This window comes from Melospiza melodia, chromosome 2 (assembly GCF_035770615.1).
Source record: "Melospiza melodia melodia isolate bMelMel2 chromosome 2, bMelMel2.pri, whole genome shotgun sequence".
NCBI lineage: Eukaryota > Metazoa > Chordata > Aves > Passeriformes > Passerellidae > Melospiza > Melospiza melodia.
In genome coordinates, this window is record NC_086195.1 from 3,521,421 (window position 1) to 3,541,318 (window position 19,898).

The 19,898-nt window shown below is 40.4% G+C and overlaps 1 protein-coding gene across 4 annotated transcripts in view; it reads right to left on the bottom strand.

The window, feature by feature from the left end:
• ERG (ETS transcription factor ERG) overlaps nucleotides 1-19,898 on the bottom strand; it is a 147,501-nt gene that overhangs the window by 51,380 nt on the left and 76,223 nt on the right. The window contains exon 1 of one of the 4 annotated variants that reach the window (XM_063180739.1): nucleotides 10,725-10,865. The exons of the other annotated variants lie outside the window; for them this stretch is intronic. Coding sequence (XP_063036809.1) covers nucleotides 10,725-10,742 — 18 coding nt within the window. The 5' untranslated portion in view covers nucleotides 10,743-10,865. Of the gene's footprint in view, nucleotides 1-10,724; nucleotides 10,866-19,898 lie in introns of those variants that run through there. 4 annotated transcript variants of the gene reach the window in all.

Sequence of the window (19,898 nt, forward strand, 5' to 3'; positions counted from 1 at the left end):
TTTTTTAAATATGAAGCTTTTGGCAGTTACTACACAGCAAGTTCTCCAAGAGGTTGAACTGCCAGCTTTATTTCTTGACACCTTCAGGAATAAGATTTAACCTGATGACAAGAAAACATCTGAATCCCAGCTTACAAATCAGAAACACAACCAGAAAGTTTTTGATGAGGCCTTGGGAAAACAATTAGTTAAACACAACGTGGTTTGGGTCCGTATCTTCGCTTTTAAGACAAAATTTTTAGAACTAGAGCATTTGTCTGTGAACACTGAAGATTTCAAATGTTCACAATTCAAGAAAGTGACCCTTAGCGCAACATCTTTTTCCAACATCTATTAAAAAGAATTTTTTTTTAAAGATGTTGCAGTTGTCAAATCTGCGACCCACTTGCCCAACAAACAGCTTTGGAATTCCTAGTTCATTCTGAATGTCTGGATCTAAAGCTTCCCATTTTAAGTGAGAAAACCAAATTATCTCACAATGATGGAATGGTTGGGACTGCAAGGGACCTCTTAAAGCCCACCCAGTGCCACCCCTGCCATGGCAGGGACACCTCCCACTGTCCCAGGCTGCTTCCAGCCCCAATGTCCAGCCTGTTCTTGGACATTTCCAGCAATCCAGCTCCTCTGGGCACCCTGTGCCAGGGCCTCGCTGCCCTCACAGTAAAGATTCCATTATTTTGCTATAAAAAGACTTTTCCTTGGAAAATCCACTTTCAATTTCCTTCTTCTAGAAAGGTGGTACTGACGAGGAGGAGTTTTCTCACATCAGGTGAGTGGCGCAACAACAATTCCTAATTGTGTGTTAAGCTTCCCTCTTCAAAACCATCAGCATTCTCACTGAGCACAGGCAGCAGGAACTCTCGAACAGCATCTTGAAAAACAAGATCCTCGTTCAGGGCTCTAAGCAGAGATTTAACAGCCTCTTAGGGACTCTCTTCTTTTAAAAATAATTCAACCTGGCCCATTAAAAAACTTTCTACTAAACTTGCCTCTTTTGGCATAAAGCAGCGGTGACCTGGTTGGCATTGTAAAGATTTACTATGCACTTTTCCTATCTTATTAGAACCAGTAATGGAATTCACTCTCTTGAATTGCTTTGGCTCTGAATGCACAGTGCCGAAGAGGATGACATCCAGAGGTTACATTCCTGTCTACCTTTCATTTCAGCTTTATAACTGGAGCAAGTAAATTTCCCTAAACCCCGTGGATTCTAAATCAAAGGAAAATGCATTTTTAATCTTGCTAGTATGAGAAACCCCAAGAATTCAGCAGTAATGTTATTAAAGTACTTGATTATTAAATGAAAATTTTAAAAAGATAATTAGGAAATTGTCAGAAACCTGCTGATAGATTTATTTTTTTTTAAACAGAACTTTTTTTTAATATAATTTATTAGTTTTGTTGCATGTTTATAAAACAAACTGTAAATAAATCATCCAGTGAATGCCATGCAGCCCAGGACCCTCCACAGAGCTGGATTTCTTGGCTGGGACAACCCAGCCCGACTCAAAGTTCACAGAAGTCAATGAAGAGACTCAGCACCATCGACAGGACGGAGCTGATCCCAAGCCAGGACAGGAAACTCGAAGGAAACATCAGAGCCACCCTGCTTGTTGCCTTGAATATTTGTTTGGTGTTTCAGAATTTACTGACTAAAGCTGCGTGGCAGAGAGCTGGCAGCCAGAGCCTTCTGCCAAGTTGTGTTATTTTGGTTGTATCAGATCTCCTGAAATAAACCCAAAAACTCCAGCGAGACTCTTGTGTTCGTGCCTCAGCCTCCTTGAACTCAGTCCATGCAAAGGCTCAGGATGAGCCTGGACTGGCAGAGCTGCTGCAGCCTTGGCCAGAAAGGCAAAACTGTGCTAAGAATGTGATGTGTCTGCTTCTCCTCACAATTCACATCCACTTCATACCTCTGCAGCCCAGTGGATCCATCTCTGAATGGCTCCAGCTTGGAAAAAAGAGGAAAATTCAACAGGTTTAATGGTTTAATTGATGGACCTAACTTAGGTCCATCAATTAATAGCCTCTATTTCCCAATGTTACAGCTATGGAGAAAAATAAATGCCTCCACAGAGTATCTGAAAAATGTTGGTAAGACCTTGTCATTCTACAGACACCCTTTTCCTCTCCATTCACCATGGAGAATGACTCAAGCAAGGCTCCTAAGTTACATATCTAAGTATAGACACATTCTAATGAAAGTCATGCTCCTTTTCCTCCCCCTTTCATTTTAACCTGATTTAAAAACCCAAAAACCCTGTCTTGGCTTAGAGCTGAAGACAGAACTCCCAAAGTTTGAGGTTTTTTGAGTGGTCACCATTCTCCAGTGGTGTGGGAGTGGTCACCACTGATCATGAGAGGTTTATTTGCTCTCATTTAAGCACAAACTGAAGGTCTTGTCCATCAATCAACCAGACAGAAGCATCTTGGGCTCCACATCTCCTCAGGGCTGCTTCGCTGGCTAAAACACACCCAAAAATACACCCTTGGACCCAAAAAAAAAACCCCAAGGAGATGAGGAGGGACACAAAAAAAAAGGAGATTGTGTCGACGAGGAGGGTTAACACAAACACTCCTGATTGTTTCTGTTGTTTATGAATCTCGACCTTCAGAAGAGCTCTGAAATGTGCTGTCTCCTAAAGATGTTCCCCGCCGATATGACACACGCTCGGCATTGTTTGGCTGCTCGCAGGCATTAATATCCCAGAGGTAACCCACCCTTCTCCTAACGGCTGCTGACAGGTCCAATGGCTGAGCAAAAATCAGTTGGAGGAAAGGGAAGTCTTGTCGGAAACGAGATTAATCTTGTAACGAGTGTTCAGCCCTGATAACCCATCTGTGCAGAGAACTGCTTTAACTGGAGAGCAATTAACCTTCACCTGACAAGCTCTGTCCAACCGTTATAAACAACATTAAAGGCACAGGACCCCCCTCGTTTTCCCCCCTTGACGTAGACTAAACAATCGGATTCTGAATTCCATGAAAACAGCAGAGGTAACGATGCCTCGATGACAAATGGCGGGCAAATATTTTAAAAGGTAATGCCTGCATGGAAATAATGTGAAAAATGTCTCTGGCCACCACTTTAGTGAGCTGGTCTGATTAGTAAAAAGCAACAGTTTTGAGCACTTCCAAGGGAATACCTGACGCATGAGGAAAGCTGCTGTGAGTACGCCAAAGATTAACAATAATAAAAATTTATGTGAGCAGATAAGAGTTGACTAAACCACATCTGAGGAACATTGCTTTCAGGACAAAGCATGCATTTCTCCAGCACCCCTGTGAGCCCAAAGCCAAGGGGAAACTTCCTAAAGCTTCTTCACTCACGGCCTTGGGAAAGCCACTTGTCAAAATTAATCTCCACCCTGCAGAACCCTCTGTAGTATCTGGGGTTTTGGGTCAGGTGCCCTCCTGTCCCACAGCCAAGAAATCTCCAAGGGATGTATTCACCATGGTGTCTGGAAAGGCCTGTGAATCCAGGCTCAGATTCCCAGCCTCAGAAAACCCAACCAGACCCTCAGATCCCAGGTATAGAGCACAACACGGATTTAGCAACCTGAGGAGATACCTGAATGTGGGACTGCTCATCCCAGAGGGAAATGTGAGATGTAAATGAAGCCACGACAGCAAAGGACTTCTCAGTTCTGCAGGGAAAGGCCAAAATACCCATCTCATTCACAGTGGCAGAAACCTGGAATGACTCCAGCGGAATCATTGGCAAAACAACACAGAAATTTTGGGCTGAACTCCTGAATAACTTGAGTGAAAGCCTGGCCCCAGTCAAGTCATACTGCTGACTTCATTTTGGCCAATTTCACTCCAGGTTTCATAAATCCTCATTCATCCTGCTGCTCATGTGCCTGAAACAAATTACCCTGAAGTTACGATTAGCAGTGGAGGTTTTCTGTCTTTATTTCCTTTGCTCTTTTTTCCTTAGCAGAGGTTCAAACACACAGGTTAGTAATGTTTCTATTTCCCAGCACAGTGAGGTAAAATTTTTGTTTCAGTCATTTTGGATGAACATGTAGAGCACTGTGGATTGCAAAAAACGGCCATGAATCTTCAAGACCTCCAGAACATGCTCTGAATTATTTGTTGGAGAAGTCCACCTCAAGTGCTACTGAAATGTGTATTTTAATGTCTATTTAATGAACTACTGAAATGTGTATTTTACTTGGAATGTACAGAAATGAGCAAAGGATTCAGGCAACAAGGAGTTTGAAGGAGGATTATTTTCCAGCTGACAGAATGACAGTGGATTTTGAAGCATCCTGATTCCCAATTATTATAAAACACAGGGGTACTTTTCCTACCCCTGCAGAGAAAAATTCTGATATTTCATAGTCCAGGATAACTGCATTGGTTTGAAATTTATTACAGCAACAGATGCATTGTGCTGCGGCTTGAGTGTTTAAAAAGCATCAGGTAGAGCATTACCTTTATATGAAACAAGAAGGACTCAGATCTTTCCAGTGAATTAGATATTAACAGATAGGAAGTTCCTATTGAAAGCATTTCCTGTATTGGTAGTCCCTGATTTTGGCAGCTTATCTGGGTAGGAAATGAATGCAGGAAGTATCTGTCTACAGACCCTTTATCATCAAGGTAATTGCTGTGGCAGCATTTTGCTGTTTATCAAGGTAATAAACAGAGAGTCTAAAAAAAGATGTTTTTCAGCTCTGAAGAATGAAGTTTAAAAAAAAAACTCCTGCAGTTATGCAAAACCTTCCACGTAGAATTAACGTGCTGCAGTGAGGGATTTGCCAGACAAAGCATTTCCAGTCTCCTGGGGGTTTTTTCTCCACTTGTGGCACCATATCTTGTTCTGCCACTCTATCACCCCTGTTAAATCAGGCAGGTACCTTTAAAGAGCCCCTGTCACTTCCCGAAAACCGGGGTCCACCCCTTCCTGCAGGTATTTGCATAAAGCCAGTCCCTGTCATCGTTGGCAGCACGCACCTTTGACTAAGCAAGTCAGCTCCTCTCTGGGGGTGACGAGGTCACCACGCCAGCCTGGTGACACCACTTCCCACCCGCAAACACACGGCCCTGCACGGGGAACACATCACATCCCAGGCGTGCCTTCCGCTCACTGCTCCCAAAAAAACATTTCCTTGGCCACTCTGGGTCCCTCATTCCAGCCCTTAAAAAAAAAAATTCGTTATTACTCATCGTTCTTGTATAACTTTTAATGTTCGGCGACGTTCTTGTGGCGACTAATTGTCAATTCATTCATTTTACTTTGAAACAAGATTGATTATAGTTACCAGAAGAGGTAATTGCTGGTTCATACACAGCAATTATTAAAAACCATAATGAATTTTATTTATTAACCACTAATATCCCTTTCCTGAAAGAAATGTCCAGTCTTTCTCTGTGCATAGTAAAAATTGGTAACCCGGTGCCTAAAGACGCATTTCAAGGAGAAAGGTAATATTTGCAAGCCAAATCTCACCAGATTTCCTAAAATCTCTCTGTTCATAGTTATAAATTATTTACAGGATTATATAGTTTTTCTAAGCGAGCAGGAATAAATTGAGGGACACAGCCTTCTCCAGCCTCAGACAGACTTGGTTATAAAATTCAAAACAACCCCTCCAACCACAAAGATACATCCATTCCTTAAGGAAAGGACTGATGTCTTTTTCATATAAGTGCTTCAAAGTTTTCCCATTTTTCTTGATGTTTTCAATGCAAAAATTTCTTCTGTAATACACAAATATATATTTAAAAAATAATAAATATATATGTATATCAAAGACAGCAAGGTGGCTGCATAATTACCTATCCAAAGAAATTAATTTTTCAAAGACAGGTATAATAAAAATCCCATTGCAGTCAATGAATTAGTTACCCTGACAAGGTTTGGCACTGTGATATTTTCTATTTTTCACCCTTATTTTGCTAAAATTCATAATACAAGTGATGCAAAACAAAATTTTCTTTTTTAAAATTTTTTTTCCCAATTTTCCAAGTAATTCTCTTGGCTTTATTTAGAAACTTGCATTACAAAGACTACTTCTCCCTGAGTAAACAGCATTATATATTTTTATTGAATTATAAAGCGTCACTTGGAAAATAAATATCTTTTTTTTGGCATTGACATTTTGCAAAACTGCTTCTGTGTTTATCTTCCAGCAAGTCATTCTCCAAGAGCACTTGTTTCTTTGAACATTATTTCTGAAAGGCCTTTTGTAACACGGGGAACTTGCTGAAAAACATTTTGTTAAGGGATAATGTAGTTCTTGTTCAGGAAAAACAAACAAACCAACAAGCTCAGACAGTCAAACATATGCATTTTCCAGCTGTTGTTCCTTGCCTGGGGACTTAATTCTAGAAAGCAAAATCCTTATATTTCACTTGGTTTTGGCATATGAAGACACAAACAAAATTGAGTTAAATGACTGCTGATTAAAAGCGAAAGAAAACAACACAAAAATCCCCCCAGAATAACTTCTGTTCATTTCTGCCTTGAAATTGCACATTTGTATTTGAGTCAGAAATAGTGCTTTACCTGGAAATAATTATAGCTCTGATTCTGCTGCCTTTATTGGGATAAAACTTTCATGAAATTGGTGGAAGTTTGGATTGAGGAGTGGAGGATCAGGGTAAGTGCTTTAAGGCTCTACTGCTGTCTCTGGTTCACCAGAGCACTAAGGTGTGTGCTCAGAAAATTTAAATGTTTAAATGTTCAACATCACCAAAGCCAACGGAAGGATTTACAGGCTTTGATAAAGTGAACAAAGTTAAATGTATTAAAAAGTTAAACAAGTTAAATATGCCATTGGGTCAGCTGCTAAGTCAGATGAGGGGGGGAAACAAAAGATAATGATCTTTATAATTGTTGTAATGCAAGGAACAAAAGTACAAATTACTGTGTCAGCTCTGCTGGACTCAGTGCAGATGCAATCCTCTAAACAAAGCCTTAAACATTTCCATATGCCAAGAACAGGTTTATTTCTTAACTGTCTCCAGCTTTCAGAAGGATTTCAGTGACTACTTGGAGTTTCTAAAGAAAGTGAGAAAAAACTAATGGCATAGAGACAAGCACAGAATAAGATTCCTCAAAAAAAATTAATCCTGCCTCCTATATTCTGCTTTAATCAGTGCATCCTCACCCTCAAGCCTCAGAAACCACAAAGATTCTCCTGTCCTTTATCAAACACACAGACTTTTTCTCCCTGAAATCACAGATTCCATAGGAACATCACTTCAGCAAATAATAACAAAGAGTGGATGTGAGCTTATTTAAGTGTAAGTTAAAGAAATATCCACAAGTATAACCAATAAATTATTATAAAGTCAACTTACTGACAAGTTTTTTTAAGAATAAGCATAATGGCACTGGCAGGAGAAGAGAGAAACAGAGCAAGACTTGAACATGACAAGGAATTAGAATTCTAGTTGTATTTTTTCTATTTAATGGGAAAAAAACCCAAAATGACCTCCAGGATAACTATTTTTACTGCACCTCAAGGTAACTCAACTAATTTTTGCTCCATTCATTTAAAAAAAAGGCAAAACACAAACAAAAGACTGATGTCCAATTCAGATATGTTCTAAAATTATATTTACAGTAATTAGTGTGACTAATAAATACAAATAACTGCATTTATTTTATAATGTTCAGCTTCAGTGCTCTGCACTGCTGTGCCACCGCAGCGCTGTCAGACGCCACCTGAGCCAGAGGGAAACCTGTCAGCACTGAAATCTTCACTCTAAGGAGACTTTTTCCACTTGAAAAACCACATTTCATCCTCCAAAATGCCAAAGAAACATAACAGAGAGCTCAGCTGAGTGTGCACCAGGTATTGGGATATGAAATATCAACCCAAAATTTTGGGTTTGGGGAGGCTCCTTCTTGCACCTTCCTCTGCACAGCTTCTTGCACTGACCTCTCCCCATCCAAGGGAGAGATCCCTGGCCTGGGCAAGGATGGTCCAGTGGGGAAGTCAGATTAATATTATTTATCCATGTCAGAGCTTGGGAAAAAGCTGCTGCTTCATCCTCCTGTTCCTCCTCTTCAGGACAAACCCTCCACCACGGCGGGAAAAAGGAACAGGGGGCAACAGGAGGAGGGCATGGGGTGAGGAGAGAGTGATCCTCTGGGAAAACCATGCTCAGGATGTCAAATTCAGCACCCAAAAACTCACTCACAGCAGCCAAAAACTCACAGCACCCAAAATCTTCCAGCACCCAAAATCTCACAGCAGCCAAAAATTCACAGGACCCAAAATCTTCCAGCACCCAAAATCTCACAGCTCCCAAAATCTCACAGCTCCCAAAAATTCACAGGACCCAAAATCTTCCAGCACCCAAAATCTCACAGCACCCACAATCTCAGAGCCCCCAAAATGTCCCATCAGGGTTTGCCTGCCCAGAGCCCCCGTGACAGCAGCTGGGTTCCTGCTGAGCCCCCGTGTCCCACGGGTCCATCTGCAGGGTGGTGAGAGGGCAAGGATGAATCAGACAGCCTGACTGGAAGGTCACCTTTGCAGGTTCCGAGAAGTCTCAGCCCCGTTTGTAAACAAATTCAGAAGGATTCCCATCCTAACTCTGAAATTTGGTGGCTCCACAGCTTCCCTGAAGAAGTCAGTGAATTCCCAGATGAGGTTCTCCACATGGGGAGAGCTGGGGTACCCACTGCCAGCAGACAACACAAGCCATTATATTCAATATTTATATTATTAAATATATATATGTGTGTAACAGTTTAGCAAAATCTAAACAAACACCTGCCTGGCCTTCAAAGGGAATGTCTTTATTTCAGAAACCCTTCAGTTAAAAGGCTTCTTTATCCACTCCCCATAGAAGAGGAATTGAAAATCTTTGGACCGTCTCAGCCTCATGTCAGAGCACATTTCCTGCACCTCGAATACAAAGCACCTGTCATTTCTTTCCAGTCATTTCACATTTCGCACTTGCAAAAATAAAATTTTAATTCTTGCTACAGTATGTAAGGCCTTCCCAGCAGCCTGGGCAGCAAAATCCTCAACACTTTGGGTTGTCTGAGATCTCCTGCAAGATTCACACTCCAAATGAGGACAGAGAATTGTACATTTTTCCATTTTGCTGAGCACATTGCATTACCAGGCTATATAAAACAGCTCTCTAAGTGTAAGGTGGAGGTTAAATAACAACAATTAGGTATCATTTAACAATCTTCTAGCCTATTAAAATTCAGTCAATATGAAACATAAAGGAAATAAATAATAGGAGTTACCTAAAGAGCAAACAGCGTCCTATCTTGTGGGTGCCATTATTTTTGAAAATAAATTTTGTATCAATATTCTGATTAATAGAAGCAAACCCAGCATTAAAACCTCAGTGCACAGCCCTCCTTTCAGCCCAAACTTGACTCCCTGAAACTCAAGATTTTCATTAAGTGCCTGTCACGTCCTGCGTGCTCTGAAATGCACGGCCAAAACCAAAGGGAATTCAGTTTCAGGAGGTACTGAGCATTTAACAGATGCTGGCCAGCAATGCAGAGGAGAGTAAGATCTATGTCTCTATTGATAGCCTCATGAAAACATCAGTTATTACAAAAACACAAAAACAAAAGGTTCATTTGACTTTTCAATCGCACTGCCCTCGGGCACCACTGTCAGCTTCCCAAAACTGTAACAAAAAGCATCAAATGATCTCTGAAATGTAAACACTGGAGCAGAATGTACTGAAAAATCCAACTGCAGCCCTTCTTATCCAACAGCCAGATATTCCATACCCCTCATTAAATCTCTGAGATAATTAGAAAAGTACAGAAACAGACAATGCCACAACGAAAACAAATACCTCAGTCCTGAATCCGACAATACCTTGATCCCAAACCTGATAAAACAACACAGCAGAGTCCTCCCTGTCCGTGCTCTTTATGTAAAATTAGTTTCACTATCACAAATCGCTTAATTGCCGTTACATTCTGCAATTAATCACAGCTATTGCTCTACTGGTAACTGCTGTCCAAAGAAACAAAAACTAGACAGACAGATTTACTCAACTTTCTAAGTGACACAGCCCAAAAAAACTCAGCAAAGCCATTCTTAAAAAAAAAAAAAACAAAACCCCAAAGCCAACAAACCATGCTCTGAGATCAAATTATGCACCAAGAGGAGATTTTTATTGTCCAAAAAATTAAAACAATAAAAAAAGAACACGCCCGCGAGATCTTCCCACCACCATTAAAACAACATCCAGAAAAGTCCTGAGTTTAAAGTTAAGAGTTTCTAGAAAAGCACATAATTAACACCTGCATGAGAGAGAGAAACAAGAGCTGGTGCCTCTCCTTCCCATTTGTGTCCCCATCCGCAAGAGAAACATTTCAAAGTATCCAAAAGTTTAGTGCCCTTTAGGAGCCCGGCTTTTCCTTGCAGTGCACACCCTCTCCCCTCATGGCAGTCCACAAACACATCCAAGTCGTCCCAGGGATACCTACAAGAAATTTCAGAAGCTCTCACAAAAGGGCTTCGTCTATGCAATCCACACCACTGAACAGTGAATTTAAAAAACCCAATTTTTTTTCCGAGTTTGAAGTTTTTAAGCCTTGCGGATGGTTGGAGTAGGAAAAAGGAAATTTACTAGGCAGTACAAAGGAAATCTTGTTGTCCTCTATTGTGGCAGTGGGGGTGTTGCCCAATTCTAACTTATCTAGGTTGATAAAGGAAACCAAAGAACACGGCAGTGAGAAAAAAATTCCAACCAAAAAGAGGTACCCCCCTCCTTACCTTAATAGTGCTTGCCATAATGTGATCAAGATTATTGATCGCTAATAATTGCTAATAATAATTATTGCTTCGCTCTGACCAGAAAGAAGTTTTGATGAGGTTGTTTAGAGCGGATGAGATTGTGCTAACTCTGGGAAATGAAGTCAGCCAATGGCAGGAAGAGGTTTCTATTGGTCCTGGCCACCGCAGCTCGAAGAAACAGGATATTTGGGAGTGAAGAGATAAGAGTCCTAAAACAATGTTGTTTTTCTTGATGATATGTGACTGATTTTTTTTTTTTTTAATTTTTGTTGGTTTTCTGGTGTTTTTTTTAAACAAAAAAGTCAATTGCCTGTGGCCGGCTGGGCAGGTGTGATGTGATGTGCAGTAAGTGTGACAGGCCACTTCGAGGCAGGATGCAGATGTCAGATGAAATGGGCCAAATTCAGCAGTGGTTTGATGCAGGCTGGTCCCTGGGGAATTGCTGATCCAGGGCCAAAGCCAGCCTGGGTATAAATGGGTGTAACTCCAAATATGTTAATGAGGCCTGGCCCTGCTTACACCACGTCTATATTTGTCCATTAACCTCATTCCTGCATTCCTGAGCTATTGGCACTCTCCAGCCTATCTGATTGAGCACTTTTTTTTTTTCCTTAGAGAACAAGCACATAGGTTGGGGACAATCATTTGGTTTTGATGTCTCTTTCTTACTGAGGAGAGGAAGTCACCAAATGACATAAAACTTCAAAAGCAGATGCCTGAATGCCATAAACAGTCTTAAATCTTCCATGTTTTTCCCTAAATTCACAGCTCTATCCATGAATGGAAATGAGATGGTTTCACTGGCAGGTCCCTTCCTGGTTAGAGTGTGATGGCCATTTTTTATTCAGTGTTATATTTTTATTTGTCCTTTCACAGCACTTGGCAGTCATGGGGCACCCCAGAATTCCCAGCTGTGCAAACAAAACACTGTCCCTGTCCCTTTGTATAAGAGACCTGAACTTTAAAAAAAAAAAATATATGTAAGAAAGGCAAAGTGCTTCCACAGTACCAGCCAGGGTATTCCACTCAGGATCCAGTGCTGGCACAACCCTTTCACACTTTGGAGCCTCACAGTTTTCTATATTTTCATAAAATATACAATTCCTGGTGTCAAGAGATACTGAGCTTTCAGCCTGAAGAGAAAAGCTTAAAAATACAACCCGTAAAAATGGAAGGAAAAATCAGAACGAGTCAGAATTCATTAATTTTTTTTATAAACCAATTTTAAAAAAGCTGGTCCTGCTCTAACAGGTTTATAATTTCTCATTGCTTGCTATGACAACACCCAACCATGCACAGGTTGCCTGGAAGATAATTCCAGCTGTAGTAAGGTCCTGCCCCCTGACCAGGGACTCTGGTACAATAAAAAGAGCAAGAAATAGTGAATGGCTCATTGCAGCATTATTTAATGGAATGATGACCTCACCCTCTCCCAATGCCGCCTTCTCCCAACCTCAGGAAAAAAAAGGAAATGGGAGGTTTGTTCTGTAGCTGGTGATGAGTGCTGGCATTCAACACACAGTTTTTCCACACAAAGACAGCAGAAAGTCCCAGTTCATTTCTCCCCTCCTATGCCAACCCAAGAAAGGTGAAATGCATTTTCCCAGAGGTGCAACAGAGTCCCTCACTGGTTTGTCCTCCAGGGCAGAGCAAAAGCTCATCCACCCTCCCCTGCTTGTGGGAATGGCCCTGCCAGATCCAGGAAATTCCCATTTCCAGGTGTCCCATGGGGACCACAGAGCTGGGAATCCCTGGATGCAGCAGTGACAAACAGAACCACTGATGTGGGAAAGAGCTCCAAGATGGTCAAATCCAATCTTTGGGACTCAGGATCAACTCCCTGCACAAGATCAGCTCAGTTTTAGAGTTCACTTTAAGGAGCTCTCCATTCTTCCACTGCAAAGAATATTTTTCGTGGCTTCAGAGCAATCTGGAGTCAGCACTGCTATACAATATTTTATATTCTCCATTAGTTGGTTCATGTAGAAATGCATGTTGCACTGCTGAATGTGCTCTTGCAGTCTGCATCCACCAAATTACAGTGCTCCTGCAGAGTAGGTAACTTTCCTATTTTCATTATGAACAGTATGAAAAGAAAGCAATTTATAGTAATTGTATTTCATGGGGATGTTGATTTCCTCCCTTTTCATCTCCAAACAATGAGCAAGACAGCCAAAAGATTAGAACCTTTCTCTTGAAATTTCAAAGCATTGTATAATGTTTCAGTTGGGTGACTTCCACTCCAGTTAAGCCCCTGATATTTTGGTTTTTCCTCCAATATATCAAGAGGTTGCAAGTATCAGTTCCAGCTCCCCAGTGGAGAGGATCTAACAAATTCATTCACAAGCAGTTTTTAGTAATGATTCTTCTCCATCCCACCTCCATATACACAAACCTCCTCTTGGTTTACACAAGGATTTTGGAAGCATAAGGAGCACTGCTGAGCTCTATTATTATTATATAAGTTTTACAGAGCCCACAGCCCAGTAAGGATTTTGCCATTTGAAGCTGGCACACATTCTGTGCCAAAGAATCCAGGGAAGTTTATTTGACTTTCAAACTAATACCCACAGGCAGATTTCTGAGTGCTTACGCTGAGGCCAATCCAATTGCAAGCAGAGCTTTGGTACTGTGAGGCAAGGAAAATATTGGGCTATCAAATCACCATCATACAGTTGCAAAAGAAAAAGAGTACAAACACTCCTGTAATTTTTCTCTTTTCTGATTTTTTTTAAGGTTAAACAGAAAGAAAAAAATGCTTTTGTTATGTTAGGCAACTCTGCGTTGTTGTCTGAAACAACAGTCTGTGAGTTTGAACAATTTGGTCAACAAACAGAATTAAAAAAAGGACAAAAAATCCACACAAGTCACCTAATGCCCCCCTCTAATTTCTCTCTGAAGCTTGTCACCCTAAGTTGTCCTGCCTCCTTTCAGCTGGAATATTCTCCTACTTTCAGCCCGCATCTGGGAACTGCAGAGCAGCAAAACCCCAGCATGTGTTAACACTGAACATGTGCTGGAGTGTCTTGATCAAAGCAGGCACTTGCACATGCTTTACAGTTACAGCTGAGCTTAAACTCTTTCCTGAACACCCTTAAACTCTGCTTGGAGCGCTTTCTACCTTTAGGACTCAAGAGTTCCCTCTTCAGAGAAGATCTTTCCAAACTGGAGTTGAAGGATCCAATCTGTGCTGATCTAAGCCTGCTTAAACCAACAGGGCTCTGGACAGACCTGAAGATTGGGTTTGATCATGCAGAAAAAAAACCAAAAAATCAGACCGAGTCCTAAATGAAGATTAAATTCCAAATAGAAAAGTTGTTTTGCTTGTTGTATCCTTTCCAGGATGTACTAGAAATATGCTCAGTATGTGTGTACTCACCTGAACACCTAAAATGCATTCTAGATGAGTTCAGCTGAGAGTGACTTGTCACACGGGCACGGAGTGACAGGACACAGGGAATGGCTTCACACTGAGAGCAGGTTTAGATGGGATCTTGGGAATGAGGAATTGTTCCCTGGCAGGGTGGGCAGGGGCTGGGATGGAATTCCCAGAGCAGCTGTGGCTGCCCCTGGATCCCTGGAAATATCCAAGGCCAGGTTGGACACTGGGCTTGGAGCAGCCTGGGACAGTGGAAGGTGTCCCTGCCCGCAAAAGAGGGTTGCAATCAGAAGATCTTTAAGATCTTTTCCAATCCAAACCATTCCAGGATTCTATGAAATATGAAGGAAATACATTGCAATATTCCCTGTGTAAATAGGTCTTTAATCCTTCTTGCTGTGTGGGAGGTAAAGGAAGAACTCTGCTCTGGGCTGACCAAGAGATTAGAGACACACTCTGCTATGGTAATAAGGTGATCTTCATCCCTTGAACTGCTCAAAAAGCTCTGGGTATACCACTGGAAAACTAGAGATCCATTCATCTTTATGTTGTGCTTGGTATGAAGTACATACAGTGTCTGCAGATGTGACTATTAAGAGAAAAGACAGCAGAAAAAAGAAGTGAGTTTTGCTCCTCTCACCAACCTTCCAGGTAAAAAGGAGACTCTTCTCTAGAAAGAACCAGGCTACAGATCAAAAAACTGGAGCACAATAAAAGAATTTGCTCTGCAGTTTTTGGAAGCAGGTTTTTAAAAGTCCAAGCACATTTACTGCTACTTCATGGCACATGAAGACACATTTCTAGAGGTCTCAATCCTCTCAAAAGAATTCAGCATTTTGCCAAAATGCAGCTCCAGTTTGGCCATGCCCAGTTTGGTGTGTGAGGGTTAAGTACACTCTTACCTTCAGCTGGATTGTCTCCCTTTAATTCCCAGTTTTCCATGAGCTCTCATGAAAATATTAGTGAATCTGCTCACAGAGGGGTAAAATCTCCCCTCAGCACAAAGAAAGGTCTCACAATCAGGCTTTTAACAGTGAAACAAACACATGCCCAGGAGAGAAAGGAATTCCAGTATGGGGCTGCAGGACCAGCAGCTCTGGGGTGATGGGCTCTGCTCCCCAGTCCCCCTGGAACCCTGACCCTGGGAATGCTGTGCCCTTGGGGCTGCTGCAGGAACTTATTCCTTCCATGCCTGAGTGGCTCTGATGCAGCACCAGGTCTGAGGGACCAGGACAAAATCCGGGGAAAAAAGGGATCCAGCTCCGTGGTGGTGTTCACAGGGGTCCCAGGACGAGGGAAGAGATGAGAACCTTGACTCCATGTTTCAGAAGGCTGATTTATTATTTTATTATTCATATTATATTAAAAGAAAATTATATGTATTATATCAAAAGATATAGATAATATAAAAGTATATATTATATTATATTATATTATATTATATTATATTATATTATATTATATTATATTATATTATATTATATTATATTATATTATATAATATTATATTATATTATATTATATTATATTATATTATATTATATTATATTATATTATATTATATTATATTATATTATATTATATTATATTATATTATATTATATTATATTATATTATATTATATTATATTGCATTGCATTGCATTGCATTGCATTGCATTACATTATATTATATTGTATTGTATTGTATTATAATGATACTAAAGAATAGAAGAAAGGATTTCATCAGAAGGTTTGAAAGGAATAGAAAAGGAATGATAATAAAAACTTGTGACTGACCAGAGAGTCTGAGACAGCTGGACTGTGATTGGTCATTAATTAAAAACATCCACATGAGACCAATCAAAGTTGCACCTGTTGCATTCCACAGCAGCACATAATTATTGTTTACATTTTGTTTCTGAGGCTTCTCAGGAGAAAAAGCCTAGCAAAAGTATTTTTTCAGAAAATATGTCTGTGACACAGCTCTGGGATGGGCTCACACCCACTGCCCCATGGCTGGAAATGTGGAGTTCAGCTCCAGGAGCCAGGCACTTGCATTCCTAAAATCCAAACACCACATGGACACCAGCAGCCCATAAAGGCACATAATTAAAATAATTATCACTGCCTGATCACAGGGGTGACACAACTTGCATCCCACAAAGAGCATCTTCTCCTCCAGCACTGCTTCCAAGCTTTTGTGCCTCTCCATTCCCTCGCTGCCAGCAGGGAGGAGGAGCAGGGAATGTCCCCACGGCTTTCCCTGTTCCCTGCCCTGTGGGCAGCCCTGTGGTCACTAGATGGTGCTCCCTGCCCCTGGAAAGGAACTTCCTCCGCTCCAGGCAACGAGCAGCTCTTTCCCAGGTCAGCACTGATGCCTTTCAGTACAGAGAATACTTTAAAAAAGGATTTTTTTTTTCCTGCTGCCCTGGCACCCCAATCGCTCTGCGCCCTGCACTCAGGGCTGCTTGTCCTTAGTGCATTCCCACTTTTGCTTCCCTTCCTTTTGCTACCCCAAACCATGTGGGCCATCAATCTCTCCATGACTTTTCCCCCATCCCCACCTTCCTTCCTCTCAAAATGAATTTACTCACTGGCAGAACTGAAAACATGAGAGAGGACCTGATTTGGGGACACCTTTTTTATTTAACATCACTTCATGAGATAACGGCAGTTAACAATGGTCTGTTTCCTCATGGAAAAAGCTTTACAGAAAAGAAACCCTGGAAGTTTTCAGAGTGAAAATCAAAGTACTTCATTAACCAACTCCTTATCTGTGACCCAAGCTACCTAAAATTTTACCAGGGAAAATATTTTTGGTGGCTACAGCACTGTTTGCCCACCTTAACTGGAGACCAGCTTTAGTGGCTACATGAAACAAACACCACAGAGCTGGGGAAAAAAAAAAAAAAAAAAAAAAAAAAAAAAAAAAAAAAAAAAAACCTAAAAATAAATGATATTTTGATAATAAATGGATCATATTTTTATAATAAATAAATAATGAATTAAAAATAAATAATAATAAATAATAAACAGAAGCTCTCTTTAGATGACACTGGAATTATTTTCAACAATCAATTCATGGCCTTAATAAGAGGGAAGTGCTGACACTCATTGCAGATAGGGAATTGAATTCCTCTCTGCTGAAGTGGGATTCAATTCATCAGAGTTGAAGGATTTTAAGTGCAGGTGTCAGAACCACCCTAGTTCTTCAAGATTTCTGCAATTCCCAACACAACCACCTTCATAGTTTTGTTCAATCGCACCTACAACTGCTACTTGAAAAAGATGAGATGAATTTCAACCTTTAAAGTATTTCTCTTCTCTTCCCTACAAAGGGAACATCTGCTATTCCCATCTTTTGGATAACTCTGCTTATATGAAATGAATCCCATCTAAATTTTCCTTCCTTTCTTCCTTAATTTCCCACCTCTGAAATATCAAGTTGTACCACCAAATGCCAAAGGGGTGCTGTGTGGATTGATTAATTAATTGATAAATTAGAGTGCACTGAAAATTTTCAGCTCCAAGTTGCCACTGATATGAAAACCTTTATATTTGATGAAAACCTTTATGAAATATGAAATATATATGAAAACCTTTATGTTTGATGCTAATTTAAAGCTGGTAAAGTGACAAAGATAGCACAGGACACACAAAAAAAATCCCCAAAACAAGACAAAACACCAAACCAAAATACTTTTTCAAAAAGCAACTTCTCTGCATGGAAAAAAGAAGCAACCTCTAGGGCAAAGGCCAACATTTTTCCTCACTTTCTTCCAAATGTTTTAGGTAATTTTAACTGAACTACACAATGGTTTGAAGTGGTTATTTGTCAGTGTCCTTCAAAGTCCTCCCATCCCTGGATTGATGGCCACTTCACACAGCAAAAATGTCTGGAATATTGGATTTCTACCCCGTATTAGTGAGGCTGCTCCAGGATTTTCATCAAGAATGGAACCTATTAAAGTGTCTCTCACACTCTGCTGTTTGGGACTCTCCTGATATTGTACTTCTTTGTTAGTGGCTGTGAACAAGAAACAGATGTGGAATATCTGTGTTTGAAACTCAGTGACCCTGAAAGACCAGGGCTAATCCAGATCATTTTTAAAAACTGAAATCTGCCACTCTTGGAGCACCTTGAGGTCCATGCCCACACTCAGCAGACACAAACAGAAACCCTCAGGATGTGAAATGCTAATCATGAATTCAATTGTAATTTAAATATTTGAAAAACAGAAAAAAAAAACCTGATTTCCCATCAATCTTTTTCCTCAGTGTCAATTAGACTTTTTCCACTTAGACAGCTGTCCTCCACCAAAGGGAAATTCTCTGTTTTGCCACAAGATTCAATAAACTCATTAGAAATTAAGCATTTTGGAAGATGTTACATCTTCTAGGAATATCCCCAAGACCAGGGTGTGTGATCCAAAAAGTAAAATAAAATTCACACATTTCTGAAACTGTCTGATATTTCTGCCTCTTGCTAAGACCCACTAATACCATATGCCTTGTGAGGTAAAAAAAAAAATTAAAAATCACTTTTAACTAACACTGCTTAGCTACATGGTTTTATAATAGTTACAAAATTAAATTAAAAATACTGATCACATTGGATCTGTAAGGCCTGGTGTCAAATACCAACTTTCCGAACACACAAGAAATTCCACTTTAAGTCCTACCTGATCTGATTTCTGTATTCTCAAACCTCAGTACGTCTAGAGAAAGACGTTTCCAACAGCATATAAGAAAAGGAGATTATTATCTTTAAAGTAATAGAGTGAAATCAAAGGACTTGGCAACAATAAACCAAAATATTTTCTCCTGGGGACTATTAATTTACTTTAATGGATAAAAACTATGGGCATTTAGAAAAAGAACACTGAATATAGTTAATTGCCAAGTTAAATCTAACTCAGAGTTTTTACAGACCTGGGATTTGTCATGATCATCACAACCTTTTTACCCGTATCTAAAGCACTCTGTAGGTCTCACAGTGCTTTAAGAAATAAATATAGAATAAGAATATAGTATCAAGAAACAAATAGATAGAAACGAAAATAAAGACAATGTCCTGCTTCCACCAACATGAATGGCAAAACTTCTTTAGCTCCCATGGGAGTAAAGTTTCAACCCATTGGGAATTCAACCAAATGACACAATATGACAGTTTTCTGCAAACTGGAAATTCTGAGTTTCAGAAGGCTCTAAGTTAATCATGTTACAAGGCACAAAAAGTGCTGCCCAATAACTAAAAATGAGCAGAAGTGGAAACAGGGAGGGAACCAATAATTGATAGGATTTAATGCACGATTTAAGGCTGGGGAAAGAATCCCTAAAGCTTTCTCCTACTGTGAGAGGCTTGCCAGACACGTGTGAAAAGCTTGCTACAACATGTGTGCTGAATTACCTTGGTAGCCCGTGACTTTCCCAACAACCACTCACAATTAGCCGGGATCCAGTAGAAAAGGAATTAAATTCTGTGTGCAGCATCCTTCCATGGAATGGGGCACTTTGAGTCACTTCTGAATTCCCAGAATTTCTCACACTGCAGGATGGTGACTGGTCTACAGAAGGGACTGCTTAAAACATTTGGATCTAAATTCCTATTGCATTTCCCCAAGAGGAGCAGTGGAAATCTGGACAGGATGTCCTTGAGGAAAGTCTGTGCCTCCAGCAAGATTTGGGGATCTTGATGGAGGGGTGATCCACTTTTCCCCCATCAAGTTGTAACCAGAATCCTACACAATTCCATTTTAACAACCAAGACATGAGGAAAAGCTGGGAGAATTT